General features: G+C 40.6%; 1 protein-coding gene and 2 long non-coding RNA genes across 4 annotated transcripts; 2 read left to right on the top strand and 1 right to left on the bottom strand.

The window, feature by feature from the left end:
* Positions 1–1,356: 1,356 nt before the first annotated feature.
* On the top strand, positions 1,357–3,036 carry LOC145435970 (uncharacterized). Its single transcript, XR_013914116.1, has 3 exons — positions 1,357–1,491; positions 1,567–1,725; positions 2,891–3,036. It is a non-coding gene; the product is annotated as an uncharacterized LOC145435970 (long non-coding RNA).
* LOC145435971 (uncharacterized) lies at positions 2,415–3,942 on the bottom strand. The gene is made up of 2 exons (XR_013914117.1): positions 3,707–3,942; positions 2,415–2,857 (listed from the first exon to the last, which is right to left on the bottom strand). It is a non-coding gene; the product is annotated as an uncharacterized LOC145435971 (long non-coding RNA).
* A 5,779-nt stretch (positions 3,943–9,721) lies between these two features.
* On the top strand, positions 9,722–26,991 carry LOC145435978 (uncharacterized). Of its 2 annotated transcripts, XM_080313265.1 has the most exons (14): positions 9,723–9,982; positions 11,734–11,867; positions 12,212–12,373; positions 12,963–13,042; positions 16,367–16,478; positions 16,811–16,941; positions 18,106–18,204; positions 18,766–18,821; positions 19,068–19,145; positions 20,727–20,828; positions 22,757–22,888; positions 24,457–24,514; positions 25,535–25,681; positions 26,715–26,991. In XM_080313265.1, exons 1-14 carry the CDS (start codon positions 9,902–9,904, stop codon positions 26,918–26,920), a joined length of 1,578 nt encoding a protein of 525 aa, XP_080169391.1. In that variant the 5' UTR covers positions 9,723–9,901; the 3' UTR covers positions 26,921–26,991. The 2 variants fall into 2 exon arrangements, with proteins under 2 accessions (XP_080169392.1, XP_080169391.1); XM_080313266.1 differs by lacking the exon at positions 20,727–20,828 and having other exon boundaries at positions 9,722–9,982.
* Positions 26,992–27,706: the final 715 nt, after the last annotated feature.

Here is a 27,706-nt window from a genome sequence, read left to right as displayed (position 1 = left end):
TCACTAAATGTCTTGCTTATTGGGTGCCCTTCTCCGAGAAATACGCACGAGTAATAGAAATAGGCATTTCGGCGTCAGCCATTAACGCACCACGACGTACCAACACATAATGAAGTTTAGGCTGACTTGGGACTCTGAAAGGTGTGCTAACAAATTCGGCAGCGAGAAAACCGATTCAGTCATGACTTATCGAAAATTTTCGCTATTGGCGCGATTAAGCTACATAAACACTCTGCTTACACTGTGCAGAATGAATGTGCTGACAAGTACAGGTGAAAACATCCGCCTTACTGTAGGGTCTGGGGGCGAAGCCCCGGGAAGTTTGTCTTGTCGTCCTGTGGGAGCCCAAGACCAACGTTTTTTTGGGAGGGACGACGAAGTGCTGCTTCAGGACGGATTGGCGGATGGTCGGTATAGTTGCTGTATGGTGTTTTCTTGCGGCACGCATTGTATTCGTAGTTACCAGAGTAGCTTATGCGCCCGGTGGCAGTGGGCCATGAGCAAGGTAGCACGACAAGGTGCTTGGTTCGAATCCGAAACACTTCTTCTCTCGATATTATCAAAGAGAAGAATATTATTCGAGTTGGCGTGGTCGGTTAAACCCATGGCATTCGGCGCGAGAGACTATAAACGACTCTCGGCGGTAGCACGTTTATCTGGACAAGGCAATTTTACTTCCACTCAGCAGACTGACTACCATAAAATGACATGGATACCATCATGAAGATAATTAATTACGATCAAAACCCGCTAAATGTCACTCGATAGCACCATATAATAGACACTTACGTGACCTTTGACACGAACCAATCAGGTTGCAGCAGGATGTAAACAAAGAACAAGCCCGGGAAAGCTTACTATGAGTTCTTATGGGAAAAGGTTGAAAAATGAAGGTTTTAAGCAAGATTACGTTGAATTGGGGATGACTGGCCCTAATGAATAGTAATAGCGTAGAGCTAGTATGTAGTTGCAGCTTTTAATCTAGGATGAACATGAATGGTGGCAAGTACGCACCAGCGTGCTGTGTCCAAATACACGGGTTTTTGACAACTTTACGGATTAAGCGACGATTGTTGTATACTATACTATAGGATTGTGGTAATGCATATTTTGACGATTTCATAGGCTCCAGGTCTCGAGCAAAATTTTCAAGCATATCTCATGTTCAGAAATATATATACTATGAAATATAGCTGCTTCCACACATCACAATTTTTGTGTATTTATTATGAAACTTGAAAGCTATGGAGATTCTATCGAATTTATGGATTTGAGTGGAACAGCATCTTCTTCTAACACCGCGGAGAAAGCTTCGAAGTATTTCATGGAGCGCTACGCACACGATTTAGGGATAAAGATTGAGGATACAATCCACTCTTTTTGGAACAGCCAATGTTATCGCAACTTGCGGAAAAGTGAGATAACACACTCAATGGAAATACACGTTCTCGGAAAATCCATTATTGATTCGTCTTGCACTTGTAAGACAGGGTAAGTAAGGAAAAAGACATTTTTTCAGAGACTCCTGCAATAGATATTTTAACCATGATTTATTTTCATATATAGGTTCTGATATATGCTCTCATGCATATGCATTGATTAAGACAATCCAGCACCTGAAGCTAAAAGGACTACATTGTGATTTGCATCAGCATCAGTGAGCTCCATTGTGATTGACAAGCAATCTCTCCACCGTACTCGCAACCGATCAACTACTGCCTCAAGGTAGATTTTGGTGTATCTGGTGTCTTCAGTTTTATAACATTCCACCAAACACAAATAATCCTAGAACATTTTCTTCTGGAGAATTGTTCATTCAACAAATTGGGCATCTAAATAAGCTTCAATGCACACCACTGGAATATCTAGACATGCACTGTTGGTACAGACTGACCTTGGCACCGCGCAAATACGATCCGTAGCATGCTATTAGGCATTACGATATTCACAATGGAACTGAATTTGCACAATTGCCGAATATGTTGCGTCATTCATTTTTAATTTTCAATCTTGAATTAGAGTATGCAATTAATCCGTATTTGGTTAGTTGTGATACACAATGCTGCATAGTATGACACCGAAAAAAATTTTATACTCCTTGATTCTTCCGATTAGCTGTTCAATATGAATACGTTCTCTCGCCATCTTTCTTGTTGTGGAACAGTCTTGCTCCGGCATTTGAAGTTGTGTAAATCATGTGCAGGAATATTTAAATCTAGATTCAATTTCTTGATTTCAGACTCAATGGTGAATCCCTTTTCTGCCATGATAGCATTGCCTGGCTCACCATAGCTGAACTCCATCATTTTCTTGCATTTCTTGTCTAATCCACATATTTAACTAATATTTCGATCTGAAATGGTCCCTGTGAATAGTTCCTGCATAAAAGTAAGTATACCACAATCCATCAATCCTTTCAAAGTTGTATGTGATTTATTGACAGTCAATAATCATTCTAGATTTGAGAAATCATGAATGAAAGCAAATGGTGCATTTTTACGAACGACATATCTACATGGTCAAATCGCGATTTAATGAGGCAGTTACATGTGGCTGAACCAATTGTTTAATAGTATGCTTACAGCAATATCATAAATTTGACGTCAGTAGGATAAGTCGGACAATTCAGAAAGAATTTAATGTAGTCTAGCATAAAATTTCAGCTTCTCCGCATCTTTTGACATTATGATGCTCCTCTGAGAACTGAACTTCACTGGCAATAATTGTCCGTCAATTTGTAATTTCCTGGACGAGTTTCCTGTTTTGTGCTTCTATACTTCTTCCAGAAATTTGATTTTCTTGCGTTTTATCCATCGACTTCCTCTTTCTGCAGCTTCATAAAAGAAATCCATCAAGCCTGCACAAAATATATAATATGTTTATTTTACAGAGCAATACTGCTGTGCAGGCACCTATCAAGGCGTACTCGACCGACTCATGCAACGTATCACCGCTACCAATTTCAACCATTCATCTCATTATTGAATATATATTGCTCTCAACAATTTCAATACATTACACACCATCAAGCAACAAGACTGGAGTGGAATAAAACTAGACACACACCAAGTCGATTGTGGCATCAAGTGTGACTGCATTTCAGATTGGACTCATTTTGAAACACAGAATTGTTTCATCTAGATTATGTCACGATTCAATTTTTGGTACAATAATAGATATGTCATTTTATTAATTAAATGAGAATTCAGATGACTACAAGGAAGTCCACATGCCTTTATCCAGATTTTACATTCTTCCATGCATGTTATTGGCTCTGGGAAAGGTAAAAGCGCACACTAGGAACGGTCTGGGTAGCCATCTCCATATTACACAGGCTATTAGCACAGTGTTTATCCGGCATTTATCCTGATTCAACACACGAGCTAGATTTCAGCTGGGAACGGATCATGTTGCCTAACATATATCATATTAATATGATCATTGAATATGCATACAGGTGTCCAGTGTAACAGTAATTTGCTAGATAATGATACAGACTGTAGACTGTACTATACACGAATGTCGATTCCATAAATAGAACGCATATAACGCCAAGCCCACATAATGGATACCACACATATCCTGACTCAAGATTCCTCTAATACATGCTATTCGGTACGACAATCCTATAGTATACGACTAAGGATAATACAGCAATAGTTGCTTCATCCGAAAAGTTGTCAGAAATTCATTCATTTGGACATACCATGCTGATGCGTGCTTGCCACCATTCATGCTTATTGTAGGTTATAACACTGTAAATACATACTAGCTCTACGTTATTACCATTCACCAAAGCCAGCTATTCCCAATTCAATGTAATTTTGCTAAAAACCTATATTTTTCAACCCTTTTCCATAAGAGCTCATAGTAAGCTTGCCCGGGCTTGTTCTTTGTTTACATCCTGCTGCAACCTGATTGGTTCGTGTCAAAGGTCACGTAACTCTCTATTGCAAAAAACAGTTTCATACTTTAGATTTTAGCTTCATCTCAATTTTGAAAGTTCACCGGTCCACAAGGACATTTTATGAAATTTTACCTGTCGGCGAGGTTAAAAAGGTTGAGAACCACTGATCTAGTTGACCCTCAAGGTAGTATCGATCATTCCTCTCTGATATCGAATACTGTGCAGTGTGCATGCATATTTTCTGTACCATCATCATTGTCGTCTGTTGTTATGTATTTTGGTTGGATGAAAATATAGACTCTCTCTCTCTCTCACAGGCCTAAATACATATTACATGGTAGACTCATCGTAGACTGGGTGACCCGTTGTGCCCGAACCCCGAAGTCTTCAAGTCCGCATTCACCCAAGCATACCATAATTGTTTTCTGTCGGTAAAGAATAAGGGCTGGATGATGAGGATGACGGGTCCCCGTGGATATACTCAGCTATCGCAGCTATCAACTGTGGATATACTCAGCTATCACAACTATCGCAGCTATCACCAAAAATCGAAGACAGACGGGTCATTTAAAGGTCACATGTCGTTTAGGGCGCAGCTATCAGCTCCGGAGCAAGTCCGAATGCAAATAGTGCGCCGCTATCAGCTCAGGACCACGTCCGGGTTGAAATAGTGCTAAGCTATCAGCTCCGGAGCAAGTCCGAATGCAAATAGTGCGCAGCTATCAGCTTAGGAGTCCGTCCGGGTTGAAAGAGTGCGCAGCTATCAGCTCAAGACCACGTCCGGGTTGAAATAGTGCGCAGCTATCCGCTCCGGAGCAAGTCCTAGTGCAAATAGTGCGCAGCTATCAGCTCCGGAGCAAGTCCTAGTGCAAATAGTGCGCAGCTATCAGCTCCGGAGCAATTCCGAATGCAAATAGTGCGCAGCTATCAGCTTAGGAGTACGTCCGGGTTGAAATAGTGCACAGCTATCAGCTCCGGAGCAAGTCCTAGTGCAAATAGTGCGCAGCTATCAGCTCCGGAGCAATTCCGAATGCAAATAGTGCGCAGCTATCAACTTAGGAGTACGTCCGGATTGAAATAGTGCGCAGCTATCAGCTCCGGAGAAAGTCTGAATGCAAATAGTGCGCAGCTATCAGCTCCGGAGCAAGTCCTAGTGCAAATAGTGGGCAGCTATCAGCTTAGGAGTACGTCCGGGTTGAAATAGTGCGCAGCTATCAGCTCCGGAGCAAGTCCTAGTGCAAATAGTGCGCAGCTATCAGCTCCGGAGCAATTCCGAATGTAAATAGTGCGCAGCTATCAGCTTAGGAGTACGTCCGGGTCTAGGTTGAAATAGTGCGCAGCTATCAGCTCCGGAACAATTCCGAATGCAAATAGTGCGCAGCTATCAGCTTAGGAGTACGTCCGGGTTGAAATAGTGCGCAGCTATCAGCTCCGGAGCAAGTCCGAATGCAAATAGTGCGCAGCTATCAGCTTAGGAGTACGTCCGGGTTGAAATAGTGCGCAGCTATCAGCTTAGGACCACGTCCGGGTTGAAATAGTGCGCAGCTATCAGCTTAGGAGTACGTCCGGGTTGAAATAGTGCGCAGCTATCAGCTTAGGACCACGTCCGGGTTGAAATAGTGCGCAGTTATCCGCTCCGGAGCAAGTCCGAATGGAAATAGTGCGCAGCTATCAGCTTAGGAGTACGTCCGGGTTGAAATAGTGCGCAGCTATCAGCTTAGGACCACGTCCGGGTTGAAATAGTGCGCAGTTATCCGCTCCGGAGCAAGTCCGAATGGAAATAGTGCGCAGCTATCAGCTTAGGAGTACGTCCGGGTTGAAATAGTGCGCAGCTATCAGCTTAGGACCACGTCCGGGTTGAAATAGTGCGCAGTTATCCGCTCCGGAGCAAGTCCGAATGGAAATAGTGCGCAGCTATCAGCTTAGGAGTACGTTCGGGTTGAAATAGTGCGCAGCTATCAGCTCAAGACCAAGTCCGGGTTGAAATAGTGCGCAGCTATCCGCTCCGGAGCAAGTCCTAGTGCAAATAGTGCGCAGCTATCAGCTCCGGAGCAAGTCCGAATGCAAATAGTGCGCAGCTATCAGCTTAGGAGTACGTCCGGGTTGAAATAGTGCGCAGCTATCAGCTTAGGACCACGTCCGGGTTGAAATAGTGCGCAGCTATCAGCTTAGGAGTACGTCCGGGTTGAAATAGTGCGCAGCTATCAGCTTAGGACCACGTCCGGGTTGTAATAGTGCGCAGCTATCCGCTCCGGAGCAAGTCCTAGTGCAAATAGTGCGCAGCTATCAGCTCCGGAGCAAGTCCGAATGCAAATAGTGCGCAGCTATCAGCTTAGGAGTACGTCCGGGTTGAAATAGTGCGCAGCTATCAGCTACCAGCTCAGTATCCGCACTGTGCCAAGAGTCAATATTTGGTATGGGAATAGTGTGTGGGGTACTTGTATATATTGTTTGATTTGAAATTGGGCAACTGATTCTTTATCCCACTATACATCATGTTACAATTTGACGAGAATCTTCATCCTAGGATGTTTACCCCTTCCGCACTGTGCCAAGAGTCAATATTTGGTATGGGAATAGTGTGTGGGGTACTTGTATATATTGTTTGATTTGAAATTGGGCAACTGATTCTTTATCCCACTATACATCATGTTACAATTTGACGAGAATCTTCATCCTGGGATGTTGACCCCTTCCGCACTGTGCCAAGAGTCAATATTTGGTATGGGAATAGTGTGTGGGGTACTTGTATATATTGTTTGATTTGAAATTGGGCAACTGATTCTTTATCCCACTATACATCATGTTACAATTTGACGAGAATCTTCATCCTGGGATGTTGACCCCTTCCGCACTGTGCCAAGAGTCAATATTTGGTATGGGAATAGTGTGTGGGGTACTTGTATATATTGTTTGATTTGAAATTGGGCAACTGATTCTTTATCCCACTATACATCATGTTACAATTTGACGAGAATCTTCATCCTGGGATGTTGACCCCTTCCGCACTGTGCCAAGAGTCAATATTTGGTATGGGAATATTGTGTGGGGTACTTGTATATATTGTTTGATTTGAAATTGGGCAACTGATTCTTTATCCCACTATACATCATGTTACAATTTGACGAGAATCTTCATCCTGGGATGTTGACCCCTTCCGCACTGTGCCAAGAGTCAATATTTGGTATGGGAATAGTGTGTGGGGTACTTGTATATATTGTTTGATTTGAAATTGGGCAACTGATTCTTTATCCCACTATACATCATGTTACAATTTGACGAGAATCTTCATCCTGGGATGTTGACCCCTTCCGCACTGTGCCAAGAGTCAATATTTGGTATGGGAATAGTGTGTGGGGTACTTGTATATATTGTTTGATTTGAAATTGGGCAACTGATTCTTTATCCCACTATACATCATGTTACAATTTGACGAGAATCTTCATCCTGGGATGTTGACCCCTTCCGCACTGTGCCAAGAGTCAATATTTGGTATGGGAATATTGTGTGGGGTACTTGTATATATTGTTTGATTTGAAATTGGGCAACTGATTCTTTATCCCACTATACATCATGTTACAATTTGACGAGAATCTTCATCCTGGGATGTTGACCCCTTCCGCACTGTGCCAAGAGTCAATATTTGGTATGGGAATAGTGTGTGGGGTACTTGTATATATTGTTTGATTTGAAATTGGGCAACTGATTCTTTATCCCACTATACATCATGTTACAATTTGACGAGAATCTTCATCCTGGGATGTTGACCCCTTCCGCACTGTGCCAAGAGTCAATATTTGGTATGGGAATAGTGTGTGGGGTACTTGTATATATTGTTTGATTTGAAATTGGGCAACTGATTCTTTATCCCACTATACATCATGTTACAATTTGACGAGAATCTTCATCCTGGGATGTTGACCCCTTCCGCACTGTGCCAAGAGTCAATATTTGGTATGGGAATAGTGTGTGGGGTACTTGTATATATTGTTTGATTTGAAATTGGGCAACTGATTCTTTATCCCACTATACATCATGTTACAATTTGACGAGAATCTTCATCCTGGGATGTTGACCCCTTCCGCACTGTGCCAGGAGTCAAGACTTGATATGTGAATAATGTGTCTAGTATTTGTATATATTGTCGCATTTCAAATCGGGTGGTAATCAATTTATTTCACTATTATAGACAATGTAATTTCTGCCTAATTTAGCGAGAATCTTCATCCTCGGATCTTCGCCCAATCATCGCCATTCGACGAGATTCAGTGTTTTAAATCTTTGTTTTATCTGTTGTGATTTCTAAATAAACCCATCACGTTTCATCATGTTTCATTCGCTCAGGTTTTAAATAAGGGAAACTCATTATTGCTTGGGCAGCGACCGAAAGTCACCTCTGTGGCCTTACAATTTGAGTGGAGTTTTTGGATTAAGTCAAAGTAAATGTAGTTGGTCACGTAGACGTTGAAATTCACTTTGTTTTCCTAATTTATTTTTCTGATTTGGGTGCAGACCAATGTGCTTGCAGGAGAACGCCGCATATGGCATGTACGCTGGATTTAAGAAAGGCTACCATAAAACGAAGCGGTCATTCCGGGTTAGTTGTAAACCGACGCAGTCATCAACTTGCATGAAAATAATATCTATGGCCGATCAGATATTAGAGCCATGGTCGATATCGCAAAATGGTGATACCATGGATCCATGCTGCTTCGTGCATAGTAGTTGGTAATTTTAAATCTGAGGGCTAGAATGGTGAGGGCGTATTTCACCCCGGTGTGTAAATTGCTATGGTATATCCACACTCCACAGGGCCGGATGACGGATATGATGAGGGATTGAGAGTTGGATGTTAGGGATATTCATATTGGGGTTGAGGGATGACGGCAGATATTTATAGGACTGGGGATGAAGGATATTAGGGTTTGGTTGGGGTGAGGTGAGGGACGTTATAGGATTTTTGGATTGTAGCCGTTGTTGGTTGGTTGAAGGTTGTGAATTGTAGATCACTCACAACCGTAATGTTGCTCACTTCTAACCCCAACCGTTATATCCCTTCCTCCATATTGGAATCCCAACATGTTTAGTGCAATATATTTGGTGTGTGCCTAATGCCAAGATGGTTCCCAGTGTCGCACATCCTGTGAGTGAACTGTATGCCCCTATGGAATCTCGGTTCATTTTTTGAAATAAATCCTGCGTGAGGAGAGCTTTTCCGCATATAGAAGAATTGAGTATTTGAACAGAAAGCTCTGTGTGACGTTGCCACTAATTCCACTCCGGCCTGTATGTCTGTATGGCTGTGTGAATTGAGTATAAGCTCTGGTGTGCGCGAGACGCCAATTCCGTATTTCCCCAACTCAAACTCTGATATCCGTCATCTCTCAAAAAACTAGATCCTTAATATGAAGATGTTCCAGAATGACCAATTTCTATGTGCTCATACTTCTCAATAAGGTCAGCCGCTAATGCTATGCCTATGCGTGCACAATATTAATTCTAGGGTTGTTCGTGGTTAGGGAAGGTCATTCGGGATAGGGTGGTTTTGTTCCATCAATTAACATGTGACTCTGAAACTCCTAAAAGTTGACCTTCCCTTACACTATCAAATATCCATGGAGAAAAGGTTTCAACCCCTTTGGACCTCCTTAGTTATTATTTTCTTTTCGGTTGAACAATTCAATATCTCTCTCTCTCTCTCTCTCTTGAGTGAATTCTTCAGGAATTCTCTTTTAATGTAAATCTTCCCTGGTTTACTAAAACTGACATTTTCAAATCCATAATGTTTTGCAAACATTGCGAGGGCACTCTGATTGTCATATAGTCCTGTAGTGCATACAGCCGAAGCCTCAGAAATTAGCTTTCATAGCCTACCCATGAAGTTTTTATGACATGCTGACTTAATTGCTATAAATTTTTCAGGTCAATACCGGTAGGCTAGTCCAAAATATATAGAAATAGCGATTGATTTTATCAGAAGAATTGCAGGCAAAAATGACCAGGACCAGCCACTCCAAACTTCTCAAAATAAAGAGTTTACTTTTCATATCTTTATCAATAACAATAGATGCCAGGGTAAGCTAATCTTGTTGATTATTATTATTAAACCATAGGGCCTATAGGATATCATATTTATCTGTGTGTAGGAAACATTTATGTGAACTACTCTCAATTTATCTGTGCTCTTAGGAGTCTTACACCTAATACCAGATAAATTTGATTCTGTAGTTTAAGAGTATGCTGTATCCACATTGATTTGGGCATTGAACTTTTGGGTTTCTTGGTGTTGGCTATAGCTCAATACACTTTTCTTAGGTCCGATGCTATAAATTACAACATGCCGGTAATTGGTTTGGTGGCTCCAGAAATCAATTCTTCAGGAGAATTGAATTCTGCCTGAATTAAATGTGTCATATATCCATATAGTTGGCTAAGTTTATAGCTGTTGATAATGTGTCATGTTTATATTGCCCTTCTGGTTACCGGTGAAATCGGCATTTGATGAATTCGGCACTTGGTGAACTCAGCACTTGGTATATTGTGACGTAACAATGCTGTGTGGAATAAGTTGCCACAGCTTAACAGTGGTTGCCTTTAATCGAATGAAAAAGATCTGCTTGTTGATAGTAGGGTTGGAGGCGGGTTATGGTTAGGGTTGGGGTTAGGGTATCCCAAGATTAGGGTTGGAGGTTGTAAGGCTGGGGTGAGGGACATGACACTCTCAACCCTGATATCCGTGACCCATAACCCTAATCTTAGGATACCTCCCCCTAATACCCCCAATCCTAATATCCTCTAACCCTAATTTTGGGATACCCTTACGGGACACTGTAAAACTCGCAAAACTTACAAAACCTGCAAAAGCAAGGCTTATTCAGGTAATTGTTAGTATCTTTTAATGGCCTCAACATATCGTGGATTGGTTATGAAATTAAACTGCCGGTAAACAGCAGGGCTTTGCAGGTGACTATGAGGGTTTTGCAGTTGGCTATGAGGGTTTTGCGGTTGTCCAGAAGGGTTTTGAGGGTCACTTACAGGGTTTTGCAGGTGCTTAGCAGGGTTTTGCGTTCACCTACCCGGGTTTTGCGGCTGTCTAGGTGAGTTTTGCGGGTAACCAGCAGGCAGCAGGGTTTTGCGGGTGCTTAGCAGGGTTTTGCGTTTAACTACCCGGGTTTTGCGGGTAACCAGCAGGGTTTTGCGGGTGCTTAGCAGGGTTTTGCGGGTAACTACCCGGGTTTTGCGGTTGTCTAGGAGAGTTTTGCTGGTAACCAGCAGGGTTTTGCTGATGAATTTGCGGTTGACAACCATAGTTTTGCGGTTGTATAGGCGAGTTATGTGGTTGTCTACCGCAAAACTCTCTTACACTACTGCAAATGTATGGTTGTCAACCGCAAAACCCCATTTTTCACCCGCCAAAGCCTTCTAGTAAACTGCCAAACTCTGCTAATCTTGCGATGCCCTTACCTCAACCTTAATCCTAACCGGCCTCCAACCTTAATATTCACATGCCCTGACCTCCGTAATATATTGACACATCACGTGATAACTATTTTTCTTTATAAATTCATAATAACAATTGTTAATACATTGTATTACAAAATTGTCCAAGTGCCGAGTTCACTGGTAACCGTCCTTATATGTTCTGTAACTTCTCTGTAAAATTGAATAATTTTCATAAAATAAAGTCCATCGTTTGACTTAAGGCAGTTCTACTGGTCTGTGATACTGTAGCAAGATTAATAATTAAAAAAACGTGCACATTAGAAAATAACTCGAGACCTTATATATCAAGTCATATGAGTACCGTTTGTACCTCTATCTTACAGAAGATGAATGATGCCGATATCCGAAGACATGTTCATAGAAAATGCATGGAAATAAACCTGCCTTCGTATAAAGTTGCCGAGTCCCATTACTGCTGTGGATGTGAAGCAGGACAATTTGTCTTCGGAAATTGCACGTAGGTGTCAAAATATTAAATTTTTGCTACCGTACTATATTGTTGAAGTTCATCAGTTCAATAAATCGTTTTGATTTTTCTTTTCTTTGTATTGCATTGCTAGTGGTATCTCGAATTGATGAAAATGGTAATAATACTGATGCAGAAGTAGCCAACGTTATCATTATCTCAAATTCAAAAATGTAATGCTAAGATATGATACGAAGTAGTCAAAACGTATCGCTAACATGCAGTAATGAAACATTACCCACCTAGTATTAACAATAGACGACACACATTTTATAAACTCTTCTGAAATCATCCAGTTGAAGATGAACGTTGCAGTTTCTCACATTATATTACAGTTCTAACGATCATTATACGACGGTGTGCAAGCTGTGCAGTGGAAAGTCTTTTTCTGCGACTGCGTCTGTAGAGAAAAAATGCACTGCCTGGACACCACCCACTTACTGTGATTCAATGCAGTTTACGCGATACGTAGAGGGTAACTCCTCAACTGATGCAAGGTGATGCTTTTTATTCTCATACATTTCATAAGATTTTCATTCTATGACCACTCCTATATACTTTATCAACAGTCGATTGTCGTTTTGACACATGAAGCTGGCGAAAAAATATTTAGCTCATCGAAATAACTGATAACTGTAATGTTTTTCTCCTTGCATATGGTTTATCAAAGTCGTAGTGCAGTCCTGTTTGGTGCATCAATGTAGGACTGTTTGATCGCTGGCAGTTCTTTTTTAGAATGTTCTAATGACTTGACTGCTCATGTGATATCTTCTATTTTGCGCAAACTAATCACTCAATCAATTAAACGAAGATGTATTTGAACCTATTACTGGATTTCGCTTTTCTTACATTTAAATCCCTTTAGTGTGCCATTAACTCTTGAAAAGAGGCACCCGAAAAGTCTTCGAGTTCAATAAATATTTTATTACAATGCATGTTGCATTGAAAGCTATATCTTCAAGTTCTTAACCACGAACCAGCTATTTACGTAATATGTTTTGTGATCATTTGTGTTCCTTTACGGATATTGTTAGCTCATACAGAAAAAATAAAGATGATAATAGTCAACAATTTTTTTTTCTTTAGATGTGTTTGTATGGACGCAACATATGCGTCAGATCCGATGTTAGAAGGCTGCAAAAGACACTCTACTGAATGTGCGAAAGGTGAGTTGACAACTGTTGCTTTATGTGCGGACCAACTACCTTTCATATCACTGCCTTTGGTTTTTGTATGGGTAAATACCAGGTCTGGGCAAACTGCGGCTCTTTAATGATTGCACGTATGCATTTCGACGTTTCACTAGAGAGATTTAACCTGATTATAAATTGATGTATTTTATAAAGTATTAACAACATGTCTATTGTTGTCGTGATGTTACTATTGTTGGATACCGGGTCATCAAATAAATCATTGTGTTCAACAATGAACCTGATAATTAATTACACCAACGCAGGTCACAGTCATTTCCAGGCTGGCAATGGTGCATATGAAAACGTCTCCTCCATTTTATTGTAAAGGCTAGCAATAGCTTTGTCAATAGCTTTGCAATAGTTTTGCCAATAAAAAATGTCGTCGAGATTTCCGAGCGGAAATCTTCCAGCACTTGGCCCCGCACTGCTTCGACGTCATATCAGCCTGATTTCAAACACCTTGCAGCCCACGCGGAGACGCCTGGTATCACCACACAATCATAAACTTCATTAGATAGCCTGTATTTCATTGGGATGTCGCAAATTCTTATTTTTCAATTTTTGTGTTGTGACTCTTTAAAAGCAAATATTTTTGATATAAGGCTCGCGCGTAGGAAGCAGGTCTGCTCACCTCTGGTATATAGCATATAGGCCTACTATACCGAAGTTCAACTAGAAATATCTGATTACTAAACCCCTCTACGGGCTCTACCACTACGCGAGTAGTCAGCGACATCCGATCCCGCCCGATCTCTTGTAAACATTATTCTCTTAGGTTAGTAACTATCTATGTATGCCTCCTAATATTTAAATCATTTCGTTCATAGCACCTTAATATCACAATAAACGAGTTCTCATCAGTGACAAATATCAGGAAAAGAGATAATATGAATCTGAATTATTAGAGATATTTTGCTTAAATGGTAATGTAATAATAACATAAACTGGAAGACATTCACGAGTACTGGTTTGGCGATTTATTATGAGATTTTCTGCTTAGAATTTTCCTACGATAATCTTGAGGAGTAGTGGTATGCATTATACAACCAGCGGTCCGTTTAAAAATTATCTGGCTCTCAAAAAGCCAACTCTAACCGATGCGCGGTGCACGAAATGGGTTTCTAGTTCACCTTGGTCTGGTATGCTTGAGCTAAGCTCTAGCGGTCTAATGAAAGGGCCTTACCGTGAAAACACTCAATCACTAAAATGCTGGTATGCATTTTGCTGACTTGGCAAATTAATATTCGGACAAAATATATTCTGTAACCTTAAATCTCCCTTTATCAGATATTCATGACTATTGTGTGTGGTTAGATATCAAATATTATTGACAAGTCTTGCAAATACTCTTACCAATTGCTGATGAGTTGATTGAGATTCCAACAACTAGAAAGCAAAAATAATCAGACCTATATAACCTATGGCCTGCTGTTTCATGCTGTTATTTACATCTTCCCAAATGTGTAGAGAATAAGAGTTGTCTTTATAGGCGACTCATCAATCCAACCACTATTGTTGTTCAAACATGAAATTGGTAATAGTGATATACTAGTTCTTATTATATTCATGAATAGGTATTGTGATGTGATTACTTCAGTCTGAACAGGATTACAGCTGTAAAGACCTTGCTATGTAGCCGATTGTAGAATCAAAGCATTGGAACTTGAAACCCTCTAGTATTTCTATTGAGGTGTTAATCTCATGGGCAAACGTAATTATTAGATTCCAAAATGCTGAAGATATTTCTGCTTACAATATAATATGGCCATGTTATTTTTTGGATGAAACCCATATAAATATCCACACTCCTCACGACACATTAATGTTCATCTTTTGTTTGCTGATTGTCATGAGGTAATCAACACTATAGAGTTGAGTTGAATACCAACACGGTTCAAAGAATTAGTAATTTGAAACCTTTATCATTACTAGGGGATTTCCAAGGGCTCTCTATGGGAGTTGGGATTTAGTGATTATCATTTCACAATTCTTCAAAATGCTTGATGACGGCAATGACACCAGTCAAACATTTTATGTCCTTCAAATCATTTTATGTTCTCCAAATCTAGGCACATGGTCTGTCCTGCGTACTAGTCATTGTCATTCATTCTAACACCTCTTTGGATCTATAATTTGATGATTGCATCATCTCAATTTGATAAAGAATGTATGATTGTAGTTAAAGTTAGCCTCCATGTTGAGATCGGTTGAATGTTCTTTGAGTGCCACTGTAAGTGACTTATGGGACATATTATATATAAGACTATCTGTGCAGTGTGTGCACCCATCAGCCCTTGTAAATTTCATTGTGAATTGGGTTTATTATAATGGCATATTTTCAAGAGCACTGCCCAATCACTTTTGAAGTGGTACTGTATTTTGATTCTATCATTTCATGAAACTGTTAAGTGTTTTATTTGGCATTATGATTTAATTCGCGATGGACAATCATTAGGGATTGTTGAGTATCGATTTTGACGGTCATAGGGAACGCGGCTGGTCAGTGGTCATGGTCAATACTTCTATATACGGTGTGAGGATGGAAGAAGCGTCATAGTGCCACAAAATGTCTGATAGGGGTCCAGGTTTTGGCAAACAACAGATATGAAATATGAATCTACTTCCCAATTGTAGGGATGTCCCAATTGAATGAATGCAACAGAAATGAAACTACTTGGTTTTTAACTGGTGCCTTCGACACAGTAGTTCTCAAACTGGGGTCCAAGAGATAATTTGCTGAGACTGCGAAACACACGGCAAGAAATAGGCACGATCCCCGAAGGATTTTATTATTATATAGAAATTTAATATAAGCCATCAAAAAGTAGATTATTTTGTGACAGATTCATTCAACTTGAAATTTTTATTTGTGGTTTGTACCATTTAGTGTTGCTACATTTCTTGATTTTATTATGGGTACCCCCTTCCAAAATAAAGACTCATCATTTGCACAAATGAGCCCAAAGCGGTATGATTTTTCTGTAAGTTTGAGAACCACTGCTTTAACATATTAATTAGAATATATGAAGCAATCTATAACTTTACAATCCATCATTGACCTTTGTTAAAAACTATTGTCACTTTGGACATTTGTAGATAGAGACCGATGTTGTCACTGCATTATGTGAAATTCTGGCATTTCTATCAATGCCCTAAGGGGAACCATGAGTGAAAAGATACCTCACATGTAATTTTGTTTGATACTTTGAATTTTTATTCACAGGGTCCGTTACGGTCTTGTGTGTATCTATACAATTAGTCGGACGTTTTGTTACAGCGTTTGCGTCTTCTTTACAGACTTTTTTGTGTCTCGCGCCGGTAATAAGACTCATGATATTCACTGTGAACGATGCAGACACGGCTTTTGCTCTTCAGGAATAGGTGACGCTTCGAGCTGTCGCCCAAAACCGTGAGTACATTTTGTATTGATGGGCTGTACGTTCAGAGGTTGTCAAAGTAGTCGGCATTGCTGCTACTCATGTAGTAGACCTAATAGAAGTGACACTGCTTAGGAAAATTTTGACTTTATGTGTGAACCGGATGCCAAAAGTCACTTCACTATGCTTCAAACTAATACTGTACTTGGACTTCGTATTTTGATTATGGTAATTTCAACTTCATTTCCATATCCCGACTTAGAATGTCCTTGTTCGACTAACGAAATATCACTGTTCTCTGCTTAGTCCAACCCATCGTGACATATGACAATCGAACACTCTTTCCTTTTCATTACGTGGACAGGTGCGGCAAAAGTATAAATTCTTCCACCGAGCCGACTAAGTTTTCAGAGGTTACAGAACCTCCTGATATTGGACGTCATGCACCTGGGCGCCTTGAGGATGAAACTTCTGTTTCTCTTGCACTTTTTATCGGTATGTAAGGCTAATTCAACCCTTTTGAAATGCGAAAGCCCCTCCTTTTGAAATGACCGTTACGACGCTAATACTCGGTTGCAATTCAATAAGTTGTATTATCAATGTGACGCTCGGCCAATTAGCGAGAAGCATGTTGCCAATTAGAGAGATTCGTCTGTTAAGAATGTTACGCAGCGCGATCTCTAGCTGAGATGATTGCTCGGCAATCGTCACCTGATTTATCACGTCTCCAACAAGCCTAGTTCTGCTGGCTTGAAGAATCGCATCTGCAATACGCCAGGTGCGCACTGCGCACTACACCATCGATAGCCGGCACAATCGCATCTGCTTTGCCTGGTGCGCACGATATCATTGGTTGACCTACACAATCGCATCTGCAATAGGCCTGATACGAAAGATATCATCGCTAGCCTACCTATCTCGTCCTGGCCTAGCATTCTTGGGCTCCTATCTCTCGATGGCTTGGAGACAATGTCGTTAAGTGTATGCTGATTAGCGATTGCGATTAAAGAGTGACATCGCGAAACTGAATGACTTCAAATGTCCGCAAACATGTGCGCACGTACCCTACATACGTAATTGATGTCCGCTAATACTTGAACATAACCATCGGCAGATGTGTGTCAAAACTCGAGTTATAAAAGATGAGAAAAGAACCACCTGAAATTGGTGCCATTATAGAAAAGATTCCATATCAACTCGGACATTTTGACTTGCTGAAATCGACGCCGAGGCCACGAAATACGCGTTGATAAGCGCGCGTTTTTAATTGTTTACAAGAGATCAGGGACTCGCAAATTGACAGCACTTCCGAACTCGTTGGCAAGCTTATCATACGCGTAAGTTCGTGAACGCGAGGAGATTGTATAATCGACATTTAGGCGTGTACTTAACTCTAATGGATTGATGCTATATTGATAAATTCGAAAAAAATCGAAATCCCCTCTTTTTCATTTCAAACCCTCCCCTTATTTTTTGTGTGGCTACGTGCCTGGTCATGTAAACTGGAGTCGCACCTAACCAGGTTGAGAACCACTGCTTTGTACCATTGTTGACAAGATGCAGTTGTTTGTTTTTGAGCCCAAGTAGTGATATTTCTGCGTTACTTTAATTACTTTAATACTTACATTACTTTAATAATTAACATTTCGTGTCTTTCAGGCATGGTTGCTGCTGCTTTGGGCGTTGGTATTTTAGTGGGGCGTTTCTTCTGCCCACACTGCTGTGTAAGGAAGACCAACGGTAAAAGCAGAAATTCAGGTGAGTGCATAGCTTGATATGCATTGATGTCAAATCATGGGCTTGGAAGGTAGTGGAATAACTCTGTATTACACAGTAGAGGTGACTTCGTAGTTGGATGAGTGTTTTTACTGCATAATGTATAATATATATAATACTGCATAATGTAAAGTATATTCATGCCCTGTGATGCAAGAACTATATGTACCATCTGCCATATGTTAACTGTTGGACTACTTACAAACAATGTAATCTTATGTACTTTCAGATCCAGCTGTCACTGTGATCTACGAACCTGATCACTAATAAAAAATCAACAGATATTTCACATCATTATTCCACATTATGGCAACTTTGTTGTTTGTTTTGGATGCCGGTCGGCCCTAATCTAGTTGATTTAATGTCAATATTGTCCAGATCACCCATTATAACCTATCATTAGTATTGTTGCTGGGCAGTCTGCCTAATGATTTTCGCCTTGTGAGGTCCGCCGGGTTAAATAGAGCAGGCCAGCCCATAAAAAGTTTTTATGCTGCTGACAGCCACCTTATTAGAGTTACAGCGTATGATCCTTTTTAACAGATGGAGGGATTGAATTGACATCAAGTACCGACAACCATTCACCTGGTTCTGGAAGGGTAATATGCACGATTTAAAATTCATTGTACGCTCGTATTAAATTCGAATATAAAGTCACTTGAACCGAAATTCGGTGTAACTTCATTCTGCGTAACAGTGTAATGTCATTCTGAAGAATTTTGGTCTCTCCCATTCTCATACGCTATAAATTTGAAAGAACACCACAGGACCATATCATTGATGCATCAGCTAGGATGTGTTTCATGGGTGAGATGGCGTGATGACCTAGTCATAATGATTTTCAGGTAAGCTACGATGGAAGATCAGACATAGACTCAAGCGAAACGCAACAATTGCTGGTGGGCAGCCCGCAAAGTCGGCAGGTTTGTAGCTATTAGAGATGGTGTGAATGTGAGGCTCACGTTCACATTATAACACCTTTGGTTGAAATGTATTGCATTTCAACTGCGGGCCACCCTATGCATGGCGCTGGCAGCATAAAAATTCAACACTAAACAAACATGCATCTTGACAATCTCAAAAATTTTAGTTGCTTTGTTACAAAAGTTTGCTTGAAATATCCAGCTTTCCGTTTGTGAATATTTAGCGACTCTCTGCCGTGAGCTTGACCCGCAGTCACAAAACATCATGAGCGAAATACATTACATGTAGGTAGTCAGCGAATGATAATTATTCAAACAATCAATGAAATTGATGTCGTTGTGTGATGTAAAAAATCTATCAGACGTACGGGATCAATCTTGATTTCATTTGTTTATTGTACCACAAAAACCAAATCCGTGCGATTGGGGTGTTGGCTTGTTGCTGTATAAATTGTCAATGGGATAATATCCGTAGCAAGTATAGACCCTCGTTTTACGCTGTGCTCAATATCAACATAGCAAGACTCAGACGCCGAACACATTGTCCGGTCTGGCCTAGACTGTTTCGGCGTAAGCTTATGTTCCCTTGCAAGTCCTCGTCGAAATGGTTGACAAAGCGAAGGGAGATATTGATTTTATGGGATTATTATATCCTTTGATTGCCGCAGTTGATACATGTGACATTTAAAACGTCAACATGTACTTCAGCATTGTGGCATTATGTGGCCCGAGTCGTCGCTAGGTATCGTGTACATTAATATAGGCTATCACTTCACTGAAATGTAGGGTTAGAATTAGCAATATGAGGTCACATGACGTCATGAGGTTCACGGTCGCGTTCATATAGAACCTTTTGAAAAGGTTCGCGTTCACATGAACCTAAACCTTTCAAAGGTTCACACCATCCCTGTGAGGTACTTAGAGATCGTTACGGTCGCAGGAAGGGCATACGGTTGAAAAATTGAACCAGATCATTGAGCACTAGGTTGCCAACAAAAATCACTTCACATTAATTTGACTACATTTCAACAAGCAAAAGCAGTGCAATCCCAAATTAAAAGTTTAACCAATTCTGGAAGTAATAGTATGCACGGTGGAACTTACGTCACTTCTCCATGACCAAACATAGTTTTCCAGTCATGCCTGCAGGGAGATTGATGCTTTTTCATATGTTCTCATCTTGATAAGCGTCTGCGATAGAGTTTTGATAAAGGCATTGCTAACTAATGAATCGAAGTCAGACGTTGATTAGCTGGAATTTAGTGAACTTTGTTGATTTCGACAGGAAAAATGTTTTTTTTTGCGAATTATATCTGTATTGTTTTAATGATGCTATTTCAATAACCACGGAGAGGAAATATACTGACAAGTCGGTAAAATACAGGAAATATGTTTGCCAATTAAGAGTCGATATCGGTGAGTGTCATTTGTCGTCCCGATGTAGATATCCCAAAATCTTGAGTGAAGCTTGTGGCTGTTTTTTCACAATGGCAACTTGATCTATGGTTCTTCTATATGAATTAGATGAGATTAGATTGGAGTTCATCTAACCTACTGAAACATTGGTATTATGAAATTCAGACCGAGGTGGGCCGGGTCTCAGGATCGCAACAAGTTAAGTTATCATCTCACTGCAAGCCTGACGAGCCACTAAACAAAGGAGGAGCTGGGTCTGTTAATAGGGTAAGTACTCGGGTTCATTCGTGGAAAATGAAGTCATATCCTGGACTGTGGACTCGCGTGGAGGCGGTACAAGTCACCTTCCACTCCAGACAGTTTCGATATAATTTTTAGGGGGGAATCTGGGTTAATATTTTCAGGGGATATCTGGCTTTGGCATTGTATCGGAAGATACACTGGGTTCACAACGTTTTTAGATTTGTATGGTATAGAACAGATAAGTAGAAATTAGTTCTTTACAATTGTATGTTTCTTTGGTGGATTTAAAGCTAGGTATATGTTTAAATGCCGTCCGTAGATATTGCACACCCTGAGAAAACGACGCTCACAAGACTATTTCGTTGGGTCCGCGACAGCCTCTCGACCAAATTGCTATACTAAACAGGAAAACGTCAAGCCGAATTCAGCACAAGGCCGCTGATGAAATTGTTTAACTTTTTAAGCCAACATATGAGCTAAAGTAAAAAACATACCGTACCAAATTCATCGATTCAACCCAAGTCCATAGCAAGCGGACTTGGCGATTTATTTTTCGTCAGCGGCTACCCGACCGGTCAAAAACAGGTCAAGTTTGACTGTACTTTACCAAAGTTTAGTGCTGTCCGCATTCGCCAATGTTCGGACATATCTGAATATGTTTGGCCAATAATTGCTCAGTCAACAAATGGTTACATGTTAAAAAGCTCATTTTTTTAGTCACAGGCAACTTTTTCATAGGGGGGAATTTTAACTCAAATATAGGCCAAGGGGGGCACGAGACGAAAAATGTTAGGAACCACTGTCTTATTAGTAGGGCAATTTTTTTTTGACATGTCAAAAAAAGTCAAAATTAGGTCAAAATTGTAGCGTTAGGTCAAAATTTGTCAAAATTGTTTACAAAGTCAAACATTTTTTGACCTCTGCATTTTGTTTGTATCGTAGATTTTGCGCTGTCGGTGAACTTATCATTTGTTATTTTACAGCTTGTAGCCTACTTTATAGGCCTACCGTTGTAAACGGACCATCGTCTGCTCATTGTGAATCATAAATGGTCAAATGAAACAAATAGTGACATGGTTTTATGGTCAACGTACCGCAATATCCTAGCTGAAGCAAGACTGCTTGGACATTGCATGGTTCTTATATCAAGAAGCGCAAGCTGAAAAATTGTGATATAGACAACATTGTCAGAATGAAGCAACACGGTTTGTCACCAGCAGTGTGCACACAACTTGAGTGTTGTCAGCCAACAAATGCTGCTGCTGAACGTTCTTTCTCCGTTCTTGCCGAGCGAGATAGTGTAATGGTTATGCGTCCGACTTCTCGAGCGGTAGGTCGTGGGTTCGATCCCCGGCTGGGTCATACCAAAGACTCAAATTGGTATCCGCAGCTATCCTGCTAGGCGCTCAGCGATCACGGATAGCATGGAGGAGAAAAAAAATGGGGGCACAGACTAGATGACCTCATGGGGCCGTATCGCAACTCCGTCGTCAAAGCATCTCGATGGTACAGGCGAAAAAGAATACCATATCTCTCTCACTCTCTCTACGTAGTAAGGACAGACACTTTCTACCCGAGAATGTAGGAAAGGATCTTTCGTTGTACTACAACAAATTTTAATTATTTCCACCAGAAATTATTCGTAGGGCCAGATTTCGTTAAAATACTAGTTTTTCATGTAAAAATCTGTCAGTTTTTGAGCCAAAAACGTTGTTTCAGGCCAATCTACTTTGTAAGGACAGACAGTTCCAACCAGAAATGAAGATAAGTAGTACAATTTTAACATTATATGCGAAAACACCTAATTTGCATACGTGAGGTCGAAATTTGGTCAAATTTCAGTTTTTTTAGGTCAAAAAAGGTCAAAATTTAGATTTTTTAGGTCAAAATCTTCCGTTTTTTAGGTCAAAAATAAATTGCCCTACTTATTAGGTTGTATGATTTTTTCGTAGAGCGCGGAACGGAGGGCCGATCTTGTTTGGGAAAACAACTTAAATGCGAATAACTCTGCCATCTCGCAACCGTGCCTTATTCCACCGGACTGCCAATGTTTGGATCGCCAGGATCAGAGCATTTTATCGCAGGTGAACTTTTCTATTGCGAAGCTCGTGTTCGAAATAAACCTATAATGCTATCATAGCACGTAAAAGAAGTGAAATTAGTTGCTTGCGAAAGCGACTTTTGTGTAGTTGAGTGTGTTGATACTGTGAAATGCATGTGGATAAACGATCGATGATAAGTAGACTAGAATATAAATGTATGAATAGGCCTATTTGAGAAACGTTCATTTTATGCCTTTCCCGCGTCACTCGTGTTTTACCGCAGTGTGTGGCATACTTATCTAACTGACTGTCTGTATTGCCTACAAACCACGTAAAAATATTAGATTCCAAATTAATATTTACTATCATCTATTGGTACCAGTCGGCACTTGTCATGTTAAGCCTGGATAATCCATGTATAATTGCGCAAAATTTTACTGATTTTCTGCCCTAAGATAGGGGGGGTGCGTATTATACATGGGTACAGCAAGCTTTGAAAAAAATCTCTCTCGATCAAAAACTTGAAATCACACGTTTCTTCATGTTTATTTCCAATTGCGGATCACCTCTGGCCATCGTGCCCGTAATTCGTATTATAGTATGTAACGCGCTGCCAAATAGAGAAGCGTGTTGCCAATTAACGGAAAGCGTGTTGTCAATTAACGAGAGTCCTCTGCACAGCACGCGATCTCTTGCTGATTTAGTTTGCGGTTTGTACGCGAGCGAAATTAGGTCGTTCCATAAGCCGTTGACTTGAGCAATCGCATCTGTAATTGTAATAGGCCTCGTGCGCAAGATGTCGCGTGCCTGAACTATCGCGTGGCCAGCAGAGTTGGTCAAAGTCCGGTTTAGGAGCCAGAGCAGGATTTCATTGATTTTTTACCTGGCCGGACTGGATCCGGATTTAGAGTTGGCGGTGACGGTCGGATTTTATCAGGATTTTTTGCTGCAATATGAATAATTAGCATTGTTCTGGCTGGATTTTTTTTCGGATTCCGAACTGGACCTTCACCAGCCGGATTTTTTCGGACTCTGAATTTCCAATTGTCAGCCGGATCCGGATAGATTCGGATCCCGAAATTTGGGAATCCGCCTATCTCTGGTCGCCAGCCTCACAGGCTTCGGCTCCTATCGACTCTCGTTTAGAGAAAATGTCCTTAATTGTATTATGATTAGCGATGGTTATGTCATGATTGTTCGACAGTGACATTGCAAAACAGAACAACATCGTCTACTAAAACACAGCTATTCATGTACTGCGAATGCAGGGTGCGTACTATACATGGGTACAGGCTTTTCCCCAGAATTTGCATGCCATTTTAAGGGTGCGTACTATACATGGGTACAGGCTTTTCCCCAGAATTTACACGCCATTTTAAGGGTGCGTATTATACATGGCGGCGCAGGCGCACTATATTCGGAAAATTACGGTATATGTATTTTAGATTTACCAATACAATTGTAAATTCATATGTGGGCCTTGTTGAACTGTTTAGCGATATCAAATTTCTCTCTGGTCTACATAGAGCAGACGTACGTCATTGATTTTCTTTCTTAGTGTGCTAGTCTGCAAGTGTGTAACAACGGCTGATTTTCTAAAAATGTTCCAGATGATGTCTGATTGCCCCGTACTGAATCCTTCAGAGAACATCAATAGTCACAATTTAGGTAAGCAATCTGTTTCTGCAGTAAAATTATAATAACAATCACTGCTACGGAATTTTTTTCGATGTAAAATTTGCAGATTTGAATTTTTCAGCAGGATGCGCCGTTAAAGGTGGTGCTATGTCGAATGAAACCCGTCTAGCACGAATATTGTGTGCGGAATGATTCATAGCAACACAAGCAGATCAAATCTCAAAACTATATTCTGTTACGGTGATCCCAGGACAATGTCACCTGTTTGCTATCGCGATTTCTCGATTAAAAATAGTGAAAAACTACCGTAATCTGCTTTCAGCATCGTGTCTTAGTGATGTGTGGCATTCAATCACAGCCTATGCGGGCATCTAACTTCCAATATCAATCCCAAATCGTATTGAGTTCAGTTTTGACACCTGAAAATAGTGGCAGCTGTGCTATGAAATGTCAGAATCTTGAATGAGCGCATGGATTGTGTGCATAATTCTATGTTATATACTTTTGTGAAGGCACTGTCGGTAAAACTCGGGCCAATTAATTGCATACTCAGTGACAGTGGAAGTGCTCTTCATGACTAAATCATCCTCTATGTCGTCGGTACATACATCGGAATTAGCATACCTTACACGCAGGGTAGTAACCAAGTCACCAGGTTCAGAGTTTGTTTTGCTTCTATAGTTTTGAAAGAAGATGGGGGAAGTCCAAGGCATAGTGCTCACTGTACAAAATGAATTCAATTCATGTTCCACTCACTTTTTTACAACTCTGCTTGGGAGATATCGATAATCACTGGCCACTGATCAACTCTGGCAACCCAACAAACAGCGGAGAACAAAAGACTCCTCATTGTCTCACCTCTGCACAGCTGTGGAACACACCCCGGCTATTGTGGAGCACCCACCCTTCCGACATTTGTCTGCATAACCGAGTCGCAACGTTCTGAGTCACAAGTCAATCTCACTTTCAAGTCGAGTCATTTGCGCAATAGAAAAAATGACTCGAGTCATTACAGCCCTGCATTTCATTCAATCTTGTCTCGCTTTCCAGCCAAAGCGTTCCTGACAGGCGGTAGTTTATTGCCGGCCGGCGCAAATTACCTGGCGAAAACCACACTGACGAACGTCAAGTCTTTTCTCAGACTGTCCGAATTGCAAAACTGCGAAGTCTTAATTGCCGACGAGGACCAATCAAGAGGTAAGTTTGTGTTCTGCTTTGCGTTAAAATGAGTTCCTTGTTTGCCATGATCACTGCATTGGTCTTGATACAAGTGTAGGTAGTCTTAAATATTATTTGAGTTTCATCGACGGTGCGAAGTTTTACTTTATGGGCAGCCGGAAGCAATGCCTTCAATGAGGACTTTATTTTGTGCAAGGAAACTAATGAATACGATCAGAATAAGAAAATTAACAGCTGCAGCAAAGCCTGAAGTTAACTGATGAATGTAACCACATCAAGAATTCCGTCTCGGTATTTGCTATTGAAAAGTGCAAAGTATACCTTTACTGACCGCATCATCATTGCATAATGTGTACCACAGTGCGACATCTGATGGAATTTCAAGTGGCGTTTCATTACATCAGTTCACTTGGTTGTTGAGGCAATTATGAAACACAAATTTCCATCAATGTGATTATTGTCGATTCTCTTTGAATACTTCAATTTGATATTCGAGATGCCTGATTCGGTTTGAAATACCCGATTCAAATTACACTACATTCAAAGTGCCGATTCCCGACCTACGACACTTTTCGCCTGTCCCTGACCAGAACTGTGTTTTGCAATGAGATTCATGATTTGATTTGTAAATTTAACCGATACTTAACCACACTTGACCGCAATGCAGTGCCTTTGGTCTAAAACTGATAATCTAGAATCTATACAGCATCCGGTTTCAATAAAGTAGCTATTTCTGGTGTCATCAATATGAATTATCTAAAGCAGTGATCCTCAAACTGGAGGGCGAAAAACTGTGGCCAACTGAAATTTTTTTCGCACGCCGCGCGATTTACTGCTAATCCGGAGTTATTGCTTTGTGTATTGTACTTCATATTTGAGAATTCTCTCATTAACAGTCATAGCCTTCCATGCCATCAAATTATACATTGTGATTGCTAGCATTCTGGTTGCATTTTGTGATATGACCATGGGGGGGGGGGCGTGTTCAAAAAAGTTTTAGAACCACTGTTCGAAAGTGTGGACACCGGACATATGCAGTTTCATTTTACAGATGATGTGACTGACAAAAAATACCGTCTTATCAATCATGTGATTTCGGAACGAGGCAGCAGACTGACGGTGCAATCTCTTATCAAATCGGTGACCGGAGACGCTGGCCTCTACCGACTGTTTTGCGATAACTTCATGGCTTCTCTCACCGCGAAGCGCAATGAATTGAATCGTGAAGAGCAGTTCCCGCTTACAACAGTGGTGTGAAGCTTAGCCGTTGAAGTGGAAAGATACCTGTTAAGTTCGCCGTTTCATTGTACATAACATAATTTTAGAGTGACTTTGCGAGACCACAATTTTCAGGGTCCTTCCAAATTCTTTTAAAGGTGCCAAAATTGAAAAAAAATTAGTCATGCTGAAATTTCCATGCCAAATTGTAATTTTGTACATTAGTTTAACGCCATGATACCGGCCTGTATCAAAACTTGAACACCACTCTGGCAAGACACTACTTCACTACAGTGTGTTTAAACTCCTATTTCAATATTAACGATATTTTCTCTACCAGTACCGATCCTAGTTAGTAGATACGGGATATACAAACGGCACAGGATACACGTCCCTGATGAGGATACATATAGGAGTAATAATTCTGTCTCACATTCACAACCCTTACGTATGCCTAAATTCAGTGTGACCACGGTTATCAAAACTATCACGGTGTTTCCCTCATGCAAAATTATCTTTGTCAAGATTCGATGTCGAGATTGATGTCAATGCAGAAACAAAATTTTACCGTAGACAGAACAAAACTTTGTGGTTTTGGTTGTTAAAATCAGATGGAAGTAGTTTGCAGTCTGGTTTTACCTATGAATATATGATTGCACTAATTTGTTATAAAGATCATACACCGTCGTACCCATCGTTGAATTTTTAGGATTATTTGAATGGAATTTTTCCATGTTTGATGAAATGTGTTGATGCTAAATTTCTCTAGCAAGGGTCTTTTTGTTCAAGTATTTTTACCAGGCCCGCTTTTACCAAAACTAGATA

The sequence above is a fragment of the Botryllus schlosseri genome, chromosome 3 (genome assembly GCF_051294905.1).
Source record: "Botryllus schlosseri isolate E-star chromosome 3, Bs_hap1, whole genome shotgun sequence".
Classification (NCBI taxonomy): Eukaryota; Metazoa; Chordata; class Ascidiacea; order Stolidobranchia; family Styelidae; genus Botryllus; species Botryllus schlosseri.
This window is presented reverse-complemented; position numbering and strand designations above follow the sequence as displayed.

What these genes read in the sequence shown, in the direction of transcription:
- LOC145435978 (XM_080313265.1), top strand. Translation starts at nt 9,902, where the DNA reads ATGACCAGGACCAGCCACTCCAAACTTCTCAAAATAAAGAGTTTACTT. An exon ending in TCGAGCTGTCGCCCAAAACC is followed by an intron (nt 16,479 to 16,810) that starts GTGAGTACATTT and finishes TTACGTGGACAG; the next exon opens with GTGCGGCAAAAGTATAAATT. An exon ending in ATTCACCTGGTTCTGGAAGG is followed by an intron (nt 18,822 to 19,067) that starts GTAATATGCACG and finishes AATGATTTTCAG; the next exon opens with GTAAGCTACGATGGAAGATC.